The 20,328-nt window shown below is 34.0% G+C and overlaps 1 protein-coding gene across 2 annotated transcripts in view; it reads left to right on the plus strand.

The window, feature by feature from the left end:
* The window catches only part of PTPN4 (protein tyrosine phosphatase non-receptor type 4), a 225,920-nt gene that overhangs the window by 105,218 nt on the left and 100,374 nt on the right, over positions 1–20,328 (plus strand). The window contains exons 4-5 of one of the 2 annotated variants that reach the window (XM_036742995.1): positions 7,871–7,913; positions 7,991–8,090. In XM_036742995.1, the coding sequence (XP_036598890.1) occupies positions 7,871–7,913; positions 7,991–8,090 (143 nt within the window). The remainder of the gene's footprint in view (positions 1–7,870; positions 7,914–7,990; positions 8,091–20,328) is intronic. The other variant, XM_036742994.1, reaches the window with a different exon arrangement.

A 20,328-nucleotide genomic window follows, 5' to 3' on the forward strand; every position in this document is an offset into this window, starting at 1 on the left:
AGAACCAAACAATGTTCCAATCTTTGCAACTGCACAAAAAGCTAAAAAGATAACAGTTTGATGAATATAATTTGGGCAAGAGTGGGAAATATTTTAACAGTAGATTGCTAATCAGATTTAATGACAATAAATTTAATTGGGGAAAAAAGAGGATTGTTAAATCCACCCCATTTGTTTAATTATGTTTGAATTGCAACCATAGTGTTGGCTATGGATATGTGTTTTCACAAAAATCAACAGAAGTATTATATGAGAACAAGTTGGTTTTATGTAATTTAGGATAAAGAATATTATACATTTTATTACTATTTGTAAATTGTATGCTACAGTTCTGTTACTAGAAAAATTTATAATAAACTTATGTACATATGTATACCTACATGTATGTGTATATATATATATTTTTCAGAGTGCTAATTGTTAAACATTCACCAACATAACACTGATTTGGAGTAACGTTAATGGAATCCTTGAGGGTACTCTTGAAATAACAATAGCCCAAAGTTCCTATTGTGTTACTCCATTCCTTAGGTTACCTTTACAGTTCAGTCCCTGTTAAGATTTGAGAAAGGCTAAAATTGAACAATGAACCAAGAGAGTTTTGCATGGATAAGCTAGATAGATGAACAGTTTAATCAATAAACAAGAGATACAGAGCAGTGTGAGATATAAAATGGATTATTTCGATTACAGTAAATTAAAAAGATTTTGTTCAAATAAAACAATGTAGCCAAGATCAGAAGGAAAGTAGGAAATAGGGGAGAAATTGTATAAAATTTCTCAGATAAAGGTCTCATATCTCAAATATATAAAGAACTTTGTCAAACCTATAAGAACATCAGTCATTCCCCAATTGATAGATGGTCTAAAGATATGAACAGATTTTCAATGAAGAAATCAAATCAATCTATAGTCACGTGAAAAAAATGCTCCAAATCATAGTTGATTAAAGAAATGAAAATTAAAGCAAATTTGAGATATTTTACTTTTAGCAGATTGGCTAAAATAAAGGGGAAAGTGGCAAATGCTGGAGAAATTGGGACACTAATTCACTCACTGTTTGTGGAACTCTGAACTAATCTAGCCATTTTGGAGAGCATTCTGGCATTATGCCCAAAGAGTTACTAAATTGCCAATTTCTCTTGACCCAGCAGCACCACTACTAGGTCTATTTCCAAAGATGATTAGGGAAAAAGGAAAAGAACCTATATGTTCAAAAATATTTGTAGCAGCTGTCTTTGTGGTAGCAAAGAACTGGAAATTGTAGGGATGCCCATCAATTGGGGAATGGCTAAATGAGTTGTGGTATATGATTGTGATAGTATACTACTGTGCTATAAGTAATGATGGGGCTCATTGATTTCAGAAAATCGTGGATAGTCTTACATGAAATAATGAAGAGCTAAATGAGCAGAACCAGGAGAATGTTGTATACAGTAATGGCAGTATTGTTTTAAGAGCAACTAAATCATTTTTACTATTATACATACCCAAATTATCCACAAAGGACCTATAAAGGAAGCTGCTAACTTAAATTCCGGAGAAAGAACTAATAAATAGAAGTATATATAAGATGAGTTTACACATATATGCATATTGGTGTCTAATCCATCTCTAGGGTTGGGGGTGGGGGGAGGGAAGAAAAAAGAGGGGGGGGAGTCATGTGATAACATATTTTAAAGTACTAGCGAATTGTACCTAATAGGTTTGCGGTTTCATGTGCAATCATTTTTTAAATTATACCATGTTATGGAAATGCTTGTTTTACTTCATAAATTAATTTTTTAAAAAACTGTGTCGTCCCCCCCAAAAAAATATTGATGGATTGAAAAAGAGTAGAATTTAATCAAATTATGTTATAGGGCAATGTGATTTCAGAATGCTTATTTTATGTAATCCAGTTTTAGATGAAAATGACCCAGGAGTCTTGCTTTTAGAGGAAAATAAGCTTGTTAATCCAGTCTCAGCTCCCAGTGAGATCTCAAACCCACAGCTTCTTTTTTTCCTTCAACTTCCCCTGCCTCGCACCAATATGTTCTTTTGTTTATATATTAGGATTAACAAATCTGTGTGAAGAAAAGGAAACAATTTAGATAGTAGTGATACAAATAGATAAATGTTATGTAATCAGACAGGAAATTTAGGTTTTGAACTTCTGGGTGAAAATAAGCTCCTTGTTACTATAGAGGTGGTATAATTACTAATGGCTAGCATTTATATAGCACATACTGTGTTCTAGGCACTGTGCTAAGCACTTCATAGTTATTATCTCTAATTGATCCTCACAACAACTTTGGGAGGTAGGAGCTATTATTATCTTATTTTACAGTTGAGGAAACTGAGGCAAACAGAAGTTAAGGAAGTTGCCCACAGTCATACAGATAGTAAGTATCTGAGGCTGGTTTTGTTCTCAGGTCTTCCTGACCCAGGCCCAGCATTCTTATCCATTGTGCCACCTAGCTGCCTAATTAATAGATTACAGATTTTGAAACCATGACCTCTGTTAATGGATACATTTGCAAAATAAAAGGAATTTATTATTGATAGTTTCATTCTCTAGTCATGAAAACTTCACTATTTGACTCTTTCCTCTTCTCCATATCCATTTAGTTACCCAGTTCTGTATACTTTACAGTATGCCTCAACATCTATCCTTTCTGTGGCCCCTTGAGTTTCTGTTGCTATCACTTAAGTTCAGGCTTGTACTCAGATTGAGGTAATTGTTTCCTAACTGTTCCCTGTCCAGTCCAATCAGTTCTGTAAACTTCTAGCAAACTTTTATGTTCTTTCATACTAAATTGATTATGTTTCACTTGTTCACAGATCTTCTGTGGCTCCTTATTCATTAGAAGATACAATTCACATCCCCTAGCCTTTCACTCAAGGTCCACCACAGTACTCTCCCCCCTACCTTTCCTGGCTTAGCCAGTACACCTAAATATACAATTTATGTAAACCTCGCTTTTACCAAAACCATTTATCCTTTCATTTGTCTGTGATTTAACTAAATTTTTTTGCCTTTGAAGATTGTGTATCCTTCAAGACCCTACTCCTATCTAATTCTACTTCCTTTATAAGGTTTCCTAACTACTCCAGCATAATATGATCTCTCCTCCTTCTGAACTTAATTTATGTGCTATTTATTGAATACCTGATCATGAACTACCTTAGTAAATGATAGCTTTTATGCTTTTGTACTGTACTGTTATTTATTTCTTGTGCTGTTATTTATCTTTTCATGTGTTTCCTTTTTTCTTAACTAGGTTATAAGCTTTTTGAGGTCCAAGACTTTTTAAAAAAATATTTCTTTGCATTCCCTGCAATGTGTGTCACAGTCCTGAATAGATGGTAGGCAGTAAGGAAATATTTGTTGACTATTCCATTGATTGACAAGTTGAAAACAAAATTACTAAGACCAAATTACTAAGAATGCTTTGCTGCTCTTATTAAAAAATGTCACCAGTTGCCAGAACCATTTAAATCTATCAGACATTTAGCAATCAGAAATTCTAGATGTACTGCAGGCACAGAAGCCTTCCAGGGCCTGTTTCTATTGCTATTAGAATTCCTAGTACATAACAGGTGGTAAAAATGGATCATTACCAACAGCATCAAAATCAGAATCTGAACCCTAACTTGGAAAAGACTTAAAAACCATTCCAGGAAAGGTATAAAACATATAGACAACAGATTTAGAAAGTAGAAGTGGCTCGTTCCTAGCAACTGCTTTGCAGGAAAAAGCAGGTTAGGCAATTTCTTCCTGGCTGGTTTCAAAAGGTGGTATAATTATTTGATCTCAGAAGCTTTCGGTGCCCAGAACTTCAAAGATTCACGTCAATTATTTTTATTTTCTTGGCTGGTCTTTCATAGATTTGGAAAGCAAATGACAGAGACCTTTCTGAAGCTTCCTCATTTTACAAATGAGGACAAGAGCACAGAAAAGAGAAATGACCTGCCCCCCACAGGGATACTGTCACAGCAGAACTAGGAGCACTCTGACCTTCCGATTCTGTGACTTTCCCACTATTCCCCCCCTTCTCTTTCAGTGAATAAGAGAAAAGGAGATTATCAAAAATAAATTTTTTGTATTTCAGGATTTTTTTGCCTTTTTCTTAATACGAATAATATATATTAAGAGGCAGTATTGTATACCTGACAGAGCTCCAGCCTCAAAATTATGGAAACCTTGGTTCAGGGCTTGCCTCTTATACTAACCATCTGATCCTAGTCAGATTTGTTACTCTTTCTGTGTCCTAGACAGCTTATAAGACTCTTAAAAAGAATAACTGCTATATATCTGCATTGGTAAGAAGGGTTGAGTTGTGAGAGGGATTATAACAAATGACTAATTGTAAGGCAATGCATTATGGCAGAAGAGCATAAGATTAGGGATTAGGAGACTTCATTGATTGAACTAACATTTGTTAATGACTGTTATAACCATATACTACTATATGCTGGAGATACAAAAAGAAAAAGAAAAGAAACAGGGTATACCCTCAAGGAGCTTATATTCTTTTGGGTTCTTAAGTTCTTATCCTACCTCTGCTTCTAATTTGCTAAATATGGTAGGTGTTAAAGCAATGCTTTTTTAAATTCTTAAATAGTCAATAAGTTTTCAGGTATCTAACATATGCCAAACATGTTATTAGGAGATAAAAATGCAAAGAATGAAACAATCCATTCTCACAGTGAGCTTACATTCTAACCAGTGTTCTTAACAGCTTTCATAATGAATTATTTTCATTGTAATAAGAATTATGATATAAGATGATAAAAAAAGGAATGGCCAAGTATTGGCAGATATGCCATTTTAAGATAATAGGTAGAGAGCCTTTCAAATATTTTTCCTGATGACTGCATAAAAAATATCTTTTTACTTTTTGTTTAAGGATCAAACCTTTTACTTAAGGGCAGGATCATGACCTCTTCTCTACCTCCAGTTCTTTCCCAGACTATCACCTTCACATTGACTCCTCCTCCCTTCTCCATCTTGAGTCCCTTGCCCCTTACTCTATCAAAGATCTCGCTCTGTCAGGTGTCATTCTTGGATTACTCTCACCATCCCCTGCTTTCTCTCCTATTCTCTTGATGTTGAACGTAGCTAGAGAAGACCATGAAACTGCTGACATGGTGCACTGCAAATTTATGTTGCATGCTCTCAGCTGGACCCCTCATTGTGACAAGATGGTCCTTTTTCACTTCTCTAATTAATTTCTATCCTACTCATCACAGTGGCTTTTCTAAACCTTTTCATCCCTCCTCTTTCCCCCCATAACTCAACCATTGCTTACCACCTCAGTTGAGATTTGCCTCATATTTCACAGAAAAAACTGAGGCTATTCCCCAAGAGCTCCTTTTTCTTCACTCTTTATTTCAAATCATTCAGATGCCTTCTATTGATATATCCCCTTTTAAGCTATCTCACAGGAAAAGATAGCCCTTCTTACCAAAACACTCTTTTATTATACCTACTTTCTTACTAATCTTTAATTTGTCTAATGGCTTCTTCCCTGTCTATAAATATGTCCAGGTCTCCCTCATCCTCAGAAAACCCTCATTTTGATTCATCCATCATGTTAGTTATCATCCTATGTTTCTACTCCCTCCTATGGCTGGCCTCCTTAGAGGATCCTCTACTTCCTTTCCTCTCTGCAGTCTGGCTTCAGACCTCATCTTTCAACTCTGTCCTCTCTCCAAGTTACCAGTGATCTCTTTATTGCCAAATTTAACAGCCTTTTTCTCATTCTTCATCCTTCTTGACCTCTCTGCAGCCTTTGACACTCTCAGTCACTCTCTTCTCTTTATTCTCTCTAGGTTTTTTTTTCTCCTGGCTCTCCTACCTGTTCTGACCACTCCTTGCTTTCTTTTCATCCATGTCAAGCCCATGGATATTCCCCGTAGTTCTGTCCTGGGCCCCTTTCTTTCACCTCTACTATTTCATTTGGTGACCATCTCAGCTCCCTTGGATTCAGTTATCATCACTATGGAGATAATTCGTAGATCTCTTTGTCCAGCCCTAACCTTTCTCCTAAGAGAGAACTCTTCTGTCTGATACTTCCACCTGCCTATTAGATACCTAGAATTATGTGTCTCAAAGATATCTTAAGCTCATCATGTCCAAAACTGAACTAATTAGCTTTTCTCCAAAACCCTCCCTGCTTCCAAACTTTTCTGTTATTGTTAAGGGAATGACCATCCTCCCAGTCACCTAGATTTGCAACCTAGGTGTTATCCTCCACTCCTCACTCTCAACCCACTCATATGCAATTATTTGCCAAGTCCTGTCAGTGTTACCTTAACAACATTAATATGTTCCTTTCTTTTGATATTGCTACCACCCTGTTATAGACCCTCATCTCCTCATGCTTGGACTGTCGCAGTTGCCTAACTTCTTCCTATTCTAGTCCATCCTCTACTCAGTAATGATATTCCCAAAGGTCAATTCTGATCATGTTACTCTCCTATTTAATCAACTCCAGTGTCTTCCTTTTGCTTCTGGAATCAGTTATAAAATCCTTTATTTGATTTCTAAAGTTCATTATAACCTGGCCTCTTCCTACCTTTCTAGTTCTTATACCTTACACTTCCTCACATAATCTGATACAGTGACACTGACCTCCTTGCTGTTCCTTTCACATGACATTCCATATCCTTACTCTGGGCATTTTCACTGCCCCATGCCCGGAATTCTTCTTCATCTCCACTTCCTGGCTTCCTTTAAATCTTAGCTAAAGTTCCATCTTCTATAACAAGTCTTTCCCAATCCTCCATAATCTTAGTGCTTTCCCTCTGAGATTCTCTCCAACTTAGGTTGTATTTAGTTTGTTGGTACCTAGTTGTTTGCATGTTTCTCCATTAGATTGTGAGCTCTTTGAGAGCAAAGACTGTTTTTTTTTCCTTGTTTTCTGTTTTTTGCCATTCTTTGTATCCTTAGGGCTTTATACAGTGCCTGGCATATGCTAAGCGCTTAGTAATGTTTCTAGACTTGATTTTACTTAAAAGTAATGAACTTTACCCTGAGGAACTTACAGGCCTGAATGGAGCTTAGGGTGTAAAACTAGGGTTCTAAAATAATAATACTTGTCCTTATATTTGTGTAGCACTTTTAATTTTTTTCAGTGTGTTTCCATATTTGTTACGTATTTTGGCTGCTTTTTTTTTTAACTGAATTGTGCTGCTAATTGGACTATATTCCCTTCTGATTCCAGTTGTGAGTACCCAGAAATAGAATTTTAAATTTTTGTTGTTCTAAAACAATGTAACTTGTAGCCTCATTAATCAGTTACCACTTCCAGATTCTAACTACTGTTTTATCTAAAATTGCCATGTGTTTAAAAGGAGTAAATTGGTGAAATTACTTTTTATATAAATACATTGATTCAGAAGAATCTACAAAACCCTCAAAAGTAGTTTGCTGCTTTGATCTGAATAAAAGAATGTAAATCGTAGCTATTTCATAAGAATTTTTTAAGGTAGTAGAAATTACTTAAGCCAAAACCATTTCAGATTGCTCATGATAAAATATGATTAATAAGGTGGAGCATCTCTACTTTAATAAACCCTACCCTTAACACGTGGTAAGCCTTATGGTTTATCATCTGAGAAACTAAGATTCAGAACCCACATAGGAGGATATAACTAATAGAACCACATAAAATATAATTTTCTTCATTCCTTATCACTGAGCAGTGCTGTTTTAAACTTAGTAATTTCTATTTTAGCAAGTTTCATTGTAAATTTCGACATGGGACAAATTTACCAGATTTGATACATTACTTTCAGAGTCCTTAGAAGTTTTGATGGGTTTCAGAGAGAGACAGAGAAAAGAAATCATAGTCTTAAAGTCATTTATTTATTTATTTTTCAGAAGTGGCTGGATCCAAACAAACCAATAAGGAAGCAGTTAAAAAGTGAGCACACATACCTACTTGAAATTTTCCAAGTATGATTTGTAAAGTTAAAGAATTAAGATAACGTAATTAATTAGATATACTTCTATTAATTTTAGGAGGATCTCCTTACAGTTTGAATTTGAGAGTCAAATTTTTTGTAAGTGATCCCAACAAGCTACAAGAAGAATATACAAGGTAGGTTAAAGGAGCTTATATTCTAAGCTGTGTTATCTGAAAACTGACATCAGACATGAAAATCAGTGAAGCATAAATGAAAAAGACTGTCATTCTCTGTAACTAATTGAAATAATTTGACAATTTTGCTCCTCTTGGAAATGTGAGCTGCTTATAATCAAAGAGAATTTGGCATTTTTTTAATAGCATGATGTTTTCTTATAGCAGTGTATAATGATAAAATGTATTCTCTATCCATTTTACCTTCACTGTGGAGAACATAAAATGCTATATATAAGTTATTTGAGAGCTATGGAAATTTTTGGTTCTTCACATTGTACTTTCTTAAACTCTAGTACAAGGGGGAGGAACCTGTAGCCTTGAGGCCACACATGGCCCCCAGGTCCTCCATTGTGGCCCTTTGACTAAGTCCAGAAGTTTAAGATTCTGTCAAAGGACTGCACTTAAGGACCTAGAGGGCCACATGTGGCCACAAGGCTGCAGCTTCCTAACCCCTCCTCTAGCAGTAAGAAAAAAAATATTGGCATTTGGAAAATAATTAATTTTACTTCAAAGGGCTTTCGTATATCTAGGCCCAGTAGTAACCTTTGTTTCTAGTCAGGTTTATTTGATAACAGCTATGAATGTTTTTATGCAGATGTATTTAGCTTCTTCATTCTGACAGGATACAGGCTTAAGGTAGATCCTTCCTAGTTAAGGTCACAAGTTATTCAGTTTTGAATTTATGTGTTTCATATGACATGAATTGTTCCTTTTGATTCTACTAGAAGAATATTCTCTATAATGTTTAGAGTGAGAACTACAGAGGAAAAGAATGCCATTATTACGTTGTGACTGAATGAGTGCTCTGTAGGAATCCCAGCACAAACTATCTGTAGTCTATCATACTGACCTACCCAATCTCTAACTACATATTTATTCCTGTTGTTAAGTCTTACTTTTCACATATCTTCAAATGTGGATCAATTCTTAAATGTGGAATGAATCTCTATCCAGTACATGTGTGCGTCATTTAATAATTATGTATAAATCTTTCTATATACTCATCATGATGTAGAGATGACTTTTGATTCTTGAAGAGTCCAAACTGTGGTAGATCCTGCCAAGTTTTCACAGGGATAAACTGTATGTATTTCATCTTAGGACCATCCTAGTTAAATATGAAGAGACTCATCACCAGACTGACATTTAGCAACCTGATGAACATTTTGGCCATAATAATTCTGTTATAGAGGAACTGAAAACTGAATCAGTAAGGATAGTTCTCATAGTCATGAAATCACAGATATTCTAAGTTTTAAAGTATGTCTATTGAGCCATTTAAACTTCTATAACAGGAGAAAATAAGCCGAAGAAGAAATTAACACATTTAGTCTTCACTGTTTTCTGTAGTCTTTTGGAGGGGTGACGGAAGGATTAGGAACTGTGATATCACTGATACAGAGTACTCTGTGTAAGGAAACTCTTTTTGTCAATGCAAATTGGCACCTATTCTGCATTCGTAAGTTCCTGGGGCACTTAAAGATTGAGCAAATTGCCCTGCCACTGTGTGAGAGGCAGGACTTGAAGACAGGTTTCTTGATTCTGAGACTGGCTTCCTATTCAATATACCATTGCACCTCTTTCTTTGTTAGCTATCAGGTAAAGTAGGGTTGTTTTTTTTTCCCCCTTGGTGGTCTGAAGTGAGAAAAACTATATAAGTATTTCTGTTTTTATTAGAAGATAATTTTTTTAAATTATATTTTTAGTTTTAAGTCATGTTTTATTAAAATTTCTTTAAATTTATTTTATTTGGAGACTTTTATAAATGAACATAAATGTATATAATAGCCCTGTTAACAGTTTAAAATACACCACAGGGAAAAATGCAACCCAGTGTTTGTTTTGATAGTGAGTTAAAACTCATAACATGACCATGAAATCTTAAATTTTATTCTTAATTACTTTTTAAGAAAATTTAATTTTTTATTTTTCTCACATTAGTTCAGGTAATCTAAATTTCCTCATGAATAACTTTTAATTTGTCAGAGAAACACTTTTTGGGGGTATATACTTAAATTCAATAATTCTCATTCAATTTTTTGCTTTTGTTGCTTTGTCATGAAAATATAGAATCTTAAAGAGTTAGATCTTGGGAAGTGATCTAGTTTAAAACTTCAGCTTTTGCAAGAACCCTGAGGTCATATAGTCTTTGTTTGATCAGCATACCATGATAGGGAATGAAGAAATTTTTCTGTATACTATCAACTTTATTTGTTAAAAATGACTGGTTTTTTGGGGAGTATGGGGAGTTAGAGGTAAGGAATCTTCTTTTAGTAGTGCAGATTGGCAGCTGTCCTAACATATTCTTAGACTTGCCGGGAGTTGGGGGGAGTGGGGCGAAAAGGATAAGTGACTTGTCATTCCCATGCTAGTATATGTAGACATCAAAATTTGGACCCAAGTGTTCTTGATTCCAAGATTAGCTTTGAATCCAGTACAGTACTAGGCTGCCTTTCTGTAGAAAGTTCTTACCTTTTAACTTCATCCATTGTATCTAGTTTTATACTCTGGAGCCACAAAGAATATTTACTCTTTATTCTATATGACAGCTCTAGAGATGTTTGAATATACTCGTCATGTTCCTAGTTCCTTCGGCTGTTCCTCTTAGGATTTACCATATTGGATACTCTCTTCTGGATGCATTCCATCTTAAAATGTCTCTTAAAATGTACCCTGATCAATGTTAGTTAAGATACTGTGGAAGTTAAAAGACATGTTCCATCTCTGTTAACAGTATTAGAGAAGTGTTTGTGTTGGGAATTGTCTGTTGTGTTAAAATAAAATCTATCTATCTATCTATCTGTATTTTAATATGTAGCCAGAGCTGTACTGAAGATTCAGGGTATGTTATAATGAAGAAGAATGCAGTGGTACTGTCACTTCTCATTCTGCTATAATTTTCCACTGCTCTTCATTCATGTGTCTCACTTCACCAAGGTTTAGCGATACCTGTGGGATTATATATACCTCCTTAAATTAAAATTGCAAGTTTGTTACCCATCTGTCTGTACACTGATTTAGAGACAGCTGAGGTCATAAATATTTCCTCTTTCCAGTTACTTTGCATGTGCATTACTGGCTACCTTTTTTTCTTTTCCATGATGGGTAGCAGCATGGTACCCTGCGAAGAAAAATGGATTTGAATTTAGAGGATCTGGGTTTGAATCCTTCCACTCTGTGGTAGTTCAGTGACAGAGCTAGGATTCAGACCCATATCCTCTCTATATATAATCAATATATATATAAATAAAATGAAGCACTTGGACAGATTAATATCTGAAGTTTTTTTAACCTACAATTTTAAATGTAAATGGATTAACCAATCCAACACAGTGAAAAAGGATAGCAGATTAAATAATAAAATAAAAAAGTCTGTGGCTTATGGGGAGCATACTACAAAAACAAATACGTAGACAAAATAAAACCATGGAGAAGGAAGATATTTACTATGCATTAAGTGAACTCCAAAAAAAGGAGAAGTGGCAAACATGCTGTCTGAAAAAGGAAAAACAAATATTCAGAAGAAAAAGGGATAAACGGGAGCTATATCATGCTGAAAGGAGTCATAGACAAAAAAAAAAATCAACGTCAAAATTAGTAAACCTATATACTCCCAAGTTCCTTAGCAGCCAGATTTATAGAAGAAATACCTGAGCTACAAGAAGACACAGTAGTGACAGGCGACTTCAGTAGTCCTCTCTCAGTTTTGGATAAGTCTAACAGAAAGAAAAACAAAAGGTGGGAAAATGGAACTGAACAAATTGCTGCAGAAACTAGCGTTAAAAGTCTTACGGTATCTTCAAAATGGGACATTGAAAGAACATAAATATTTCTCAGTACCACATGGAACTTTTATAAAAAATGTCTATGTACTAGGGCACAACGATATTGCAAACAAATGTAAAAAGGCAGAAATAATTTAATATCTCCTCCAAAGATCATAAGATGATAAAAAACAATTGGTGAAGCAGCCACAAACAAAAGGTACACACCTAAATGGAGACTTAATAATGAAAGTCTAAATAATAAGCAGGTCAAAGAACAAATCTTAGAAACAGTATTTTTATAAAAGAAAATAATAATGAAACGTTCCAAAATTTTTAGGATGTGGCTAAAACAATCCTCTGGGGAAATATTATATCCTTACATTAACCAAATAGAGACAAATGAACTGAATAGTCACTTTTTTAAAAAATTAGAAAGCCAACAAATGAGCAAACCTAAAATAAGCACAGAAGAGGAAATATTAAAAGTTACAGAGGGAATAGAAAATTTGGAAGCAAAATAAAAATCCATAGAAGTGTTCAACAAAACTAAAAGCTGGTTCTTTGGAACTATAGAACATATTATGCATACATATATGCTAACAAAACTTAGAAAACAAAAGAAATAGAGGAATATCTTCAAAATTATAAATACTCAAACCACCAGAAGGCCAGCAAAAGGGAGAGCTCAGCTTCAGAAAAGGAAACCAGTAAAGGACCTACGAAAGGAAAAAACTCCTTATGTATTCATAGAATTCTGTCAAGATTTTAAAGAACATTTAGCACTGATACTTCACAAATTATTTTCAAAAAAAAAAGGCACCCTACCAGAATCTTTTTATTAATCAGGGGTGGGAAACCTGCAGCCTTGAGGCCACCTGTGGCCTTTTAGGTCCTTGGGTATAGCCTTTTGACTGAGTCTGGGTTTTACAGAATAAATCCTTTTATTAAGGGATTTCTTCTATGGAGTTTGGATTGAGGTAAAGGACTGCACTTGAGGACCTAGAGGGCTACATGTGGCCTTGGCGCCACAGGTTCCCCACCCTGGTCTTAATACTTAAACTACAGAAAGATAAAACACAGAAAGAAAACAATAGTGCAATGTCATTAACGAACTTTGACTCAGAAATTTTAAAACAATCCTTTCAAACCCACTATAGCAATTTATCCAAGAATTAATTTGTTGTGACCAAGTAGAATGTAAATCAGAAATGCAGGAATGGTTCTACATTGGTAGAACAATCAGCATAATCGTTAAAAACCAAAACACCCACATGTTCATCACAATAGATGCAGAAAAAGCCTTTGATAAAGTGCAACACTTTTATGCTAAAAGCCCTACAAAGTACAAACAGAGAGAGACTTTTTTAATATCAAAAATCGTCTGAAACCAAAAGCAAGCATTATATGCAATGAAAACATACTAAAATATCTCCCAGCAAATATGGGAGTAAAGCAAGGATGTTCATTTTCCCCACTGTTATTTGATATAGATCTGGAAATACTAGCAACAACAAAAAGACAAGAGAAAGAAATTATAGGCATAAAGATAGGTAAAGAGGAGATAAAATTTTCCATATTTACTAATGATATGCTGGTTTGCTAGGAAAATCCTAGAGAATCAGCAAAGATACTGAGACAGTTTCAGCATAGTTGCAGAATACAAAATAAATCCTCAACAATCAGTGGCATTTCTATATTATAATAATAACAAAGCACAAGAAGCAGTTATAGAAGTAGAAATCCCATTTGAAATAACTACAAAATGCACAAAATACTTGGGGAACAACCTACAAAAGGACACAAGACTTGTATAGATTCAATTACAAAGTGCTCCTAAGGAAATAAAGAATTACTTAAATATCTGGAGAAATGTTGAATGCTCATGGCTAGCCTGTGGCAATGTAATAAAAATGACCATATCACCAAAATTGATTTAGGCTTTTAATGCTATACCAATACTTGATTTTAAAAAATTAGCAATTCATTTGGAAGAGAAAAAAAAGATCCACAATATCAAGAGAAATGATGAAAAGAATTAGGGACAAAGGGGGAAGAACATTTCCAGTCTTCAAACAATATGATAAAGCATCAGTCATCAAATCCATTTGGTATTATTTAAAGATTAGAGAGATAGGTCAGTGGAACAGTTGAGATAAGGGAGATTCAGAAACTATGGAACTCAACAACCCAGTGTTTGATAAAGTGGAAAACATAATTAAGAAAAAAACTCCTTGCTCATTTAGAAAAAAACCATTGAGAAAACTGGAAGGTAGTCTGGCAGTAATCAGATTTATACAAACTCCTTGCACCACAGTCCATAAGACATTCAAAATGGATGTTTGACCTTAATATTGAGAAGATTAAATTTATTCTGTATCATTTTTATTTGATTCTGTGTCATTTTTTGTTGATCCTGTTTACAGTTAGCTTATTTTGTCTTATAACTGTCTAAATCCTTTTGTTCTTCTGTATCTCTGAACTTAATGCAGAAATTCAGCTTGCCTATAATGAGTTAAGTTTAGAAATTTAGTTCTCTTATTATTCACTGTTCTGTTCTTTCCTCAAGGAAATCTGCTGTCTTTGGGGAATGCAGGTGGACCCAAGGGAGTCTGGTCTAGTATCTTTTCACCACCAAGCTATCTTTCAAGGATGTGTGGTTAACTATCCAAAGAAGTCTGGCCTACTACCTTTTAACCTTGCAGGGGGACTCAAACAATGAACACTTCTTAGGCACAGGAGAAAAGGAGAGGGGTTGTTCCTAGACCTCATTCCCAACTTCCAGTCAGTCATATTGTTCCCCCACACCTCAGCTATGTAACCAGTCATGTTGTTCTCAACCCCATGAGGTCACCTATCGTATTTTGTTCTTTGTTCTAACTTTATAAAAATGAGTTATCTTGGGGTCTTTGGCATAAATTGAGACAAGCCTTTATTAATAGGTTCATGCCCTGTTAATAAATTGTTATATTGATAGGAGAGAATTGCCTCAGTCTACCTTTGTTGAATTTCACCTGTGACAATATCAAAGATTATATTATAGAAAAATTAGAAGAGAAACATCATACAGCTGTGGGTAGGTAATACATTCTTAACCATACAAGAGACAGAGGCAGTCACCAAATATAAAATAGATAACTTCGATTACTTAAAACTGAAAAGCTTCTGCACAGACAAAATTAATCCACCTAGAATAAGAAAGGAAGTAATCAAATGGGGAAAAAATCTTTGTTATCAAATTTCTCCAATAAGAGTTTGGTATCCAAGCTATCTAAACAATAAATATATATATATATATGTATATGTATATGTATATGTATACATATGATTAATAACCATTCCCCAATAGATTAGTAGTCTGAGGATATAATAAACAGCCCTCAAAAGAAGAATTTGCAACTTTGTGAAAGAATGCTCTAAATCACTAATAGAAGAAAAATACACTCAACCCTGTTTGCCTCAATTTTCTCATTTCTAAAATAAGCTGGAGGAGGAAATGGCAAACCACTCCAGTAGCTTTTCCAAGAAAACCCCAAATTGGGTCATGAAGAGTTAGACATGACTAAAACAACTAAACAACAAAGTGTAAACAAAGTAGATGCCCATGGGGAATGACTTATAAAATTGTGGTGCATCAATGTAATGGAATATTATTGTAGTTTAAGAAATTATGTTTGTAATGGATACACAGAAGCATGGAAAGATCTATATGAATCAATGCAAAGTGAAGTAACTAGCACCAGGAAAACAATTTACATAGTAACTATAGCAATATAAATAGAAAGAACTATACACCAAAAAAATCAAAAGTAAATATAACAAAATTAGAACGATTAAGCAGGACTTGAACAAAGACATAAGAAAGGACACCCCTAACCCTCCTTGGAGATGGGAATTCCACAGGTGTTACACATTGCATATTGTTTTGTACTTTTTCAGTGTATTGATCATCTGTGCCAATTTCCCCCCCATTATAAAAACTAGTTAGCTATGGTGACGGAAGACAAATGAACAAACCAAACTCATTTTGTGTAAAAAAGGAGATAAACTGATATAAATAGACTGATACAAATCCTTGTATAGAAGTCTTTAGTGAGACAGACAGTTTTAAAAATAAGCAGTATTATACAGCTTAGGACCTTGCTTCCAACAAGTTACAACAGCAAAGGAATATCGCTTTGATCTATGTAAAGATCATATTTGTTTTCTTTCCATTTCTAAGTAAATCTCCCATATCCAAAATTAAGGTTGGTTATACTGCTAGAAGATAAAATTTTAAAAGCCTAAGGAATGCTTCTTAACTTCTTTGGTTATCAGTGAGAAAAACCTATTCTGTTAAAAATGGACAGAAGACTTGAGGTACATGGGTATAAGTGGAGATTGTTGTTTACAAAAAGCAGAACAGCTGATAAATTTTTTTTAAATTTTTTTTAGCTGATAAATTTTTAACTTTTTTTAATTATCAATTTATCCTTCAAAATAGGGCGCTAAGTAATGAGGTGAACTGCTATCTAGAACTTAAATTTCAGCAAGGAATATAACAGAATCTTCACAGTTACTCATATGATTGAATGTCATATGGAAGGAGCATTAGATACATTCAACTTGTTCTGAGAAGGCAGAACTAGGAACAGTAGATAAAATTTTCAGAGACACATTTTCAGTTCAATATAAGAAAAGTGTTTCCTAGCTATTAACACTTTACTAAAGTGAAATGGGCTCCTTGGGAGATACTGGGTTACCCCTCACTTTAAGCCTCTCAAAGGGTAGCCTGCTTGTATTGCCACTTAATGGAAATGTTGTAGAATAGCAATTCTCGTGTGGTCTAGAGATCCCTAAGTGTCCCCAAGACCCATTCAGGAAGCCCCAATGTCAAAACTATTTTCATAACAATACTAAGACATTTTAATTTCTAATACTGTAAATATAGACAAATATTACCCATCCATATATAAGTAAAAACTCTTTTGGGGAGTCCTCAGTAATTTTCAACAGTATAGAGGAGTTCTGTAACCAGACAGCTTGATAACCTCTGCTGTAAAAGCTGTTCTTTATTTGATTAGGTTGGATGAGGTGGCTTTTGAGGTTGCTTCTAAACCTGAAATTCTGTGATTAAGAAATAAGAATGACTTCAAATGAGCATGTTAGTTTGGTTTTTCAATATATATTTTTATTTATTTCATCATTTCCCAATTACATATCAAAAAATTTTTAGTATTCATTTTTTAAAATTTTGAGTTCCAAATTTTCTCCCTTCTTCCTTCCCCTTTCTAATAATTTTACTCAATTTTCTCTGCTATAATTTTGTTGAACAAAAAAAGTAAGCCTAGTTTTCTCTAATAGTGAATACCGATATCCTACGCCCAACCCATATCATCACAGATTTTTAATTATGTTTGAATTAATGGGTTTTACTGTGTTTCCTTTACAGTGTTCCAATATACTTTATCAGAGATACATGGATGTATCTTAATAGCTCAAGAATTATGAGGTCATTAAGATATTCTTTGTCGATGTAGAAATTAAGTCAAAAAGACTACAAAGTGAGCCCTATCAAATTTAAAAGTAGAATTGAGGTTCTAATTTATGCTTTTTAGTAGAAATATTTTTTATTAAAATTTACCGACAAAAACCTCAACATTATATTATGGAATCTTTAAAAATTTTACCTTTGTTTTGAACATAATCATCAATAAATACAAACATTTCAACATGCAAAAAAGGAAATAGAAAAAAAATACTGCATAAGAAACTGGATTTTGGTTTTATCCAGTTTAAGTTGCTGTGTGAAATTTAACACACTAATAACAAAATTCCACATATCGTTCTATCAACAAATATTTTATTGATGTTCCAACCAAGCCCCACACACAACTCCTCCCTTGTAACAAAGATGTATGGCAAAATAAATCAATACGTTGGCCATGTGGCCATGTCTGAGAATACATATTTCATTCTGTATCTGTAGTCTATCAGCTAGCTGTCTGCCAAGCGATTAATCATCCCTGTCTTTTAGTTTATTAGTCTTTTGGTTTATTGTTTATTGCTTAGGCCAGAATTCTGATATCTTTCAAAGCTATTTTCCTAAGTATTTTTATTGTCATAGTTGTAATTCTGTATCATTTTATGAAGATCTTCCTTTGTTTCTCTGTCCTACTCAGAATTTCTTATATCTTAGTAACATTCAATTAATAGGGCTTGACACTTTTTTTTTTTACAACTTGGTTGCTATGAATAGTTTGTATGTTTGTTAATAAAGTCTAATTGCATTCAAAAATGTAAAAACTTCTTAGCTGACAGTTAAAACACGTAGGCCATAGTTTGCCTATCCCTGCAGTACACTCAAATACCAGTTTCTTGATCTCCTCCCCAGATGGTAGGCACCCATTTTAGTGCAGTTTTCTTGCTACAACAACAGGCTGTTATAAATATTATTGTATATCTGAGTCCTTTCCCTCTATACTTGGCCTCTGTGGGGAATGCCTAATAGTGTTATCACTAGGTCAGAAGATAATATAGTTTGATGACTGCTGGGTTATAGTTTCAAATATTGTACAAAATGGTTCACAACTATATCAGCTATATTTTAGTGTCGTTTTCCTCTCACAACCCCTCCAACAATTACTATTTTCTCCTTTTGTCATGTGAAGTAGAACCCAAAATTGTTTTCATTTGAATTTCTCTTAATGATTTAGAATACTTTTTCATGTGGTTGCATTTCTTCCTTCTAAAATTGCATTTTCATCTTTTACCTGCTTATATATAGTGGGGAATGGCTCCTTTTCTTATATATATCTTCTTTACTGTTTAAACCTTACCTAAGAAATTTGCTAAGAATATTTTTTTCCAAATAATTGTTTTCCCTCTCTTTTTAATGTTACTTATTTTGCATATACACTGGCTTTTCTCTTTTATGTAATCAAAACTATCCATTTTATCTTTTATAATCACCTCAGTCCCTTGTTTTAGGTAAGAATTGCCATATATATAATTGTTGAAGATATTTTCTCTTTTCTAATTTGTTTATGGTTTGACCCTTTTTATTTAGATCGTGTATCCAACTGGAGTTTTTTGTGGTGTACATTGTTCAGCGTTAGTCTGAGTGGTTTTCAATCTTCCAAGTGCTTTCTGTCAAATAGGAAGTCCTTGCTCCAGTAGTGGGTGCCCTTGGATTTATCAAAGATAATATGCTAATATGTTTTATTCTTTCTATGCCTTGTTTACCTAATTTATTCCATCCATCAACTTTTTGAATAGTTTTGATGAATATTTCAAATATGAAAGTTTTGTTGAAAATTACTTAGCAGTATACCTCAAGATTTTTCTTTTCATTATTCCCTTTGCTATTCTTGATCTTTTGTTGCTACAGATGAATTGTTATTTTTTTATCTAGTTTTACAAAGTAACTCTTTAGTAGGTTGATTGCTATGACACTAAATCAATAAATTAATTCAAGCATTATTGTTATTTCAGTTACATTGACTCAGTTTCTCAGTACATAAGCAAATGATCAGAGGATATATATAGGCAGTCATCAAAGAAAGAAATTCAACCTATCAACAACTACATGAAAAAATATGCCAAATCATTAATAAAGAAATGCAAATTAAAGTACCTCTTTGGCAAAGACAACAAATAAAAGAAAATGAAAATCTTGGAGAGGTTGTAGGACATGAGGTACCTCAGGGGTAGTGGAGCTATAAATTGGTATGCCCATTCTAGAAAGCCATTTGGAACCATTCCTGCAAAGTTGATGGGCCTATGCCATGAAAGAACTCAAAGGAAGGACAAAAAGGACTCATGAACTAAAATACTTAAAGTAGCTTTTTTTGTAGTGGTAAAAAAACAACAACTAGTAACTAGGAAGGAACTCATAAATTGGGGAATGGTTGAACAAAACATAATACGTAGTATAATATGAAATGTCATTGCATGAGAAGAAACTATTAAAGAAAAATGGTTTCAGAGAACCAGTGCAGAGCAAAATGAGAATTAGAAGTTTTTTTAAAGCTGTTTCTCTTCACATTGTTACTGTTACTGTATAAATTCTTCTGGTTCTGCTTGACCCGCCATAGTTCTAGTGTACTGATGATGAAATATGCTACCTATCTCCTGATACAGGCAATGAACTCCAAATGCAGAATGAGGCATACAATTTTAGGATGTGGCCAATGCAGTAATTTGTTTTACTTTTACTATGTGTATGTGTTATAAAGAATATTTTTTAATTGGAGGGAGAATAGATGGGAGAGAGAAGACAGCTAATAATAAGGTTTAATAGAAAGACCAAAAGGCATTAGAGAGAAGCAGGATGATTTTAAAAGTTAAGTGTAGAATTTATTGTGTGCTGTAAAAAAAAGCAAAACCCTATGGGATTCACAGTTACATGTATAATTTTCTCTTCTACAGTGTATTTAGAAATGCACATTTTA

This window comes from Trichosurus vulpecula, chromosome 2 (genome assembly GCF_011100635.1).
Source record: "Trichosurus vulpecula isolate mTriVul1 chromosome 2, mTriVul1.pri, whole genome shotgun sequence".
Classification (NCBI taxonomy): domain Eukaryota; kingdom Metazoa; phylum Chordata; class Mammalia; order Diprotodontia; family Phalangeridae; genus Trichosurus; species Trichosurus vulpecula.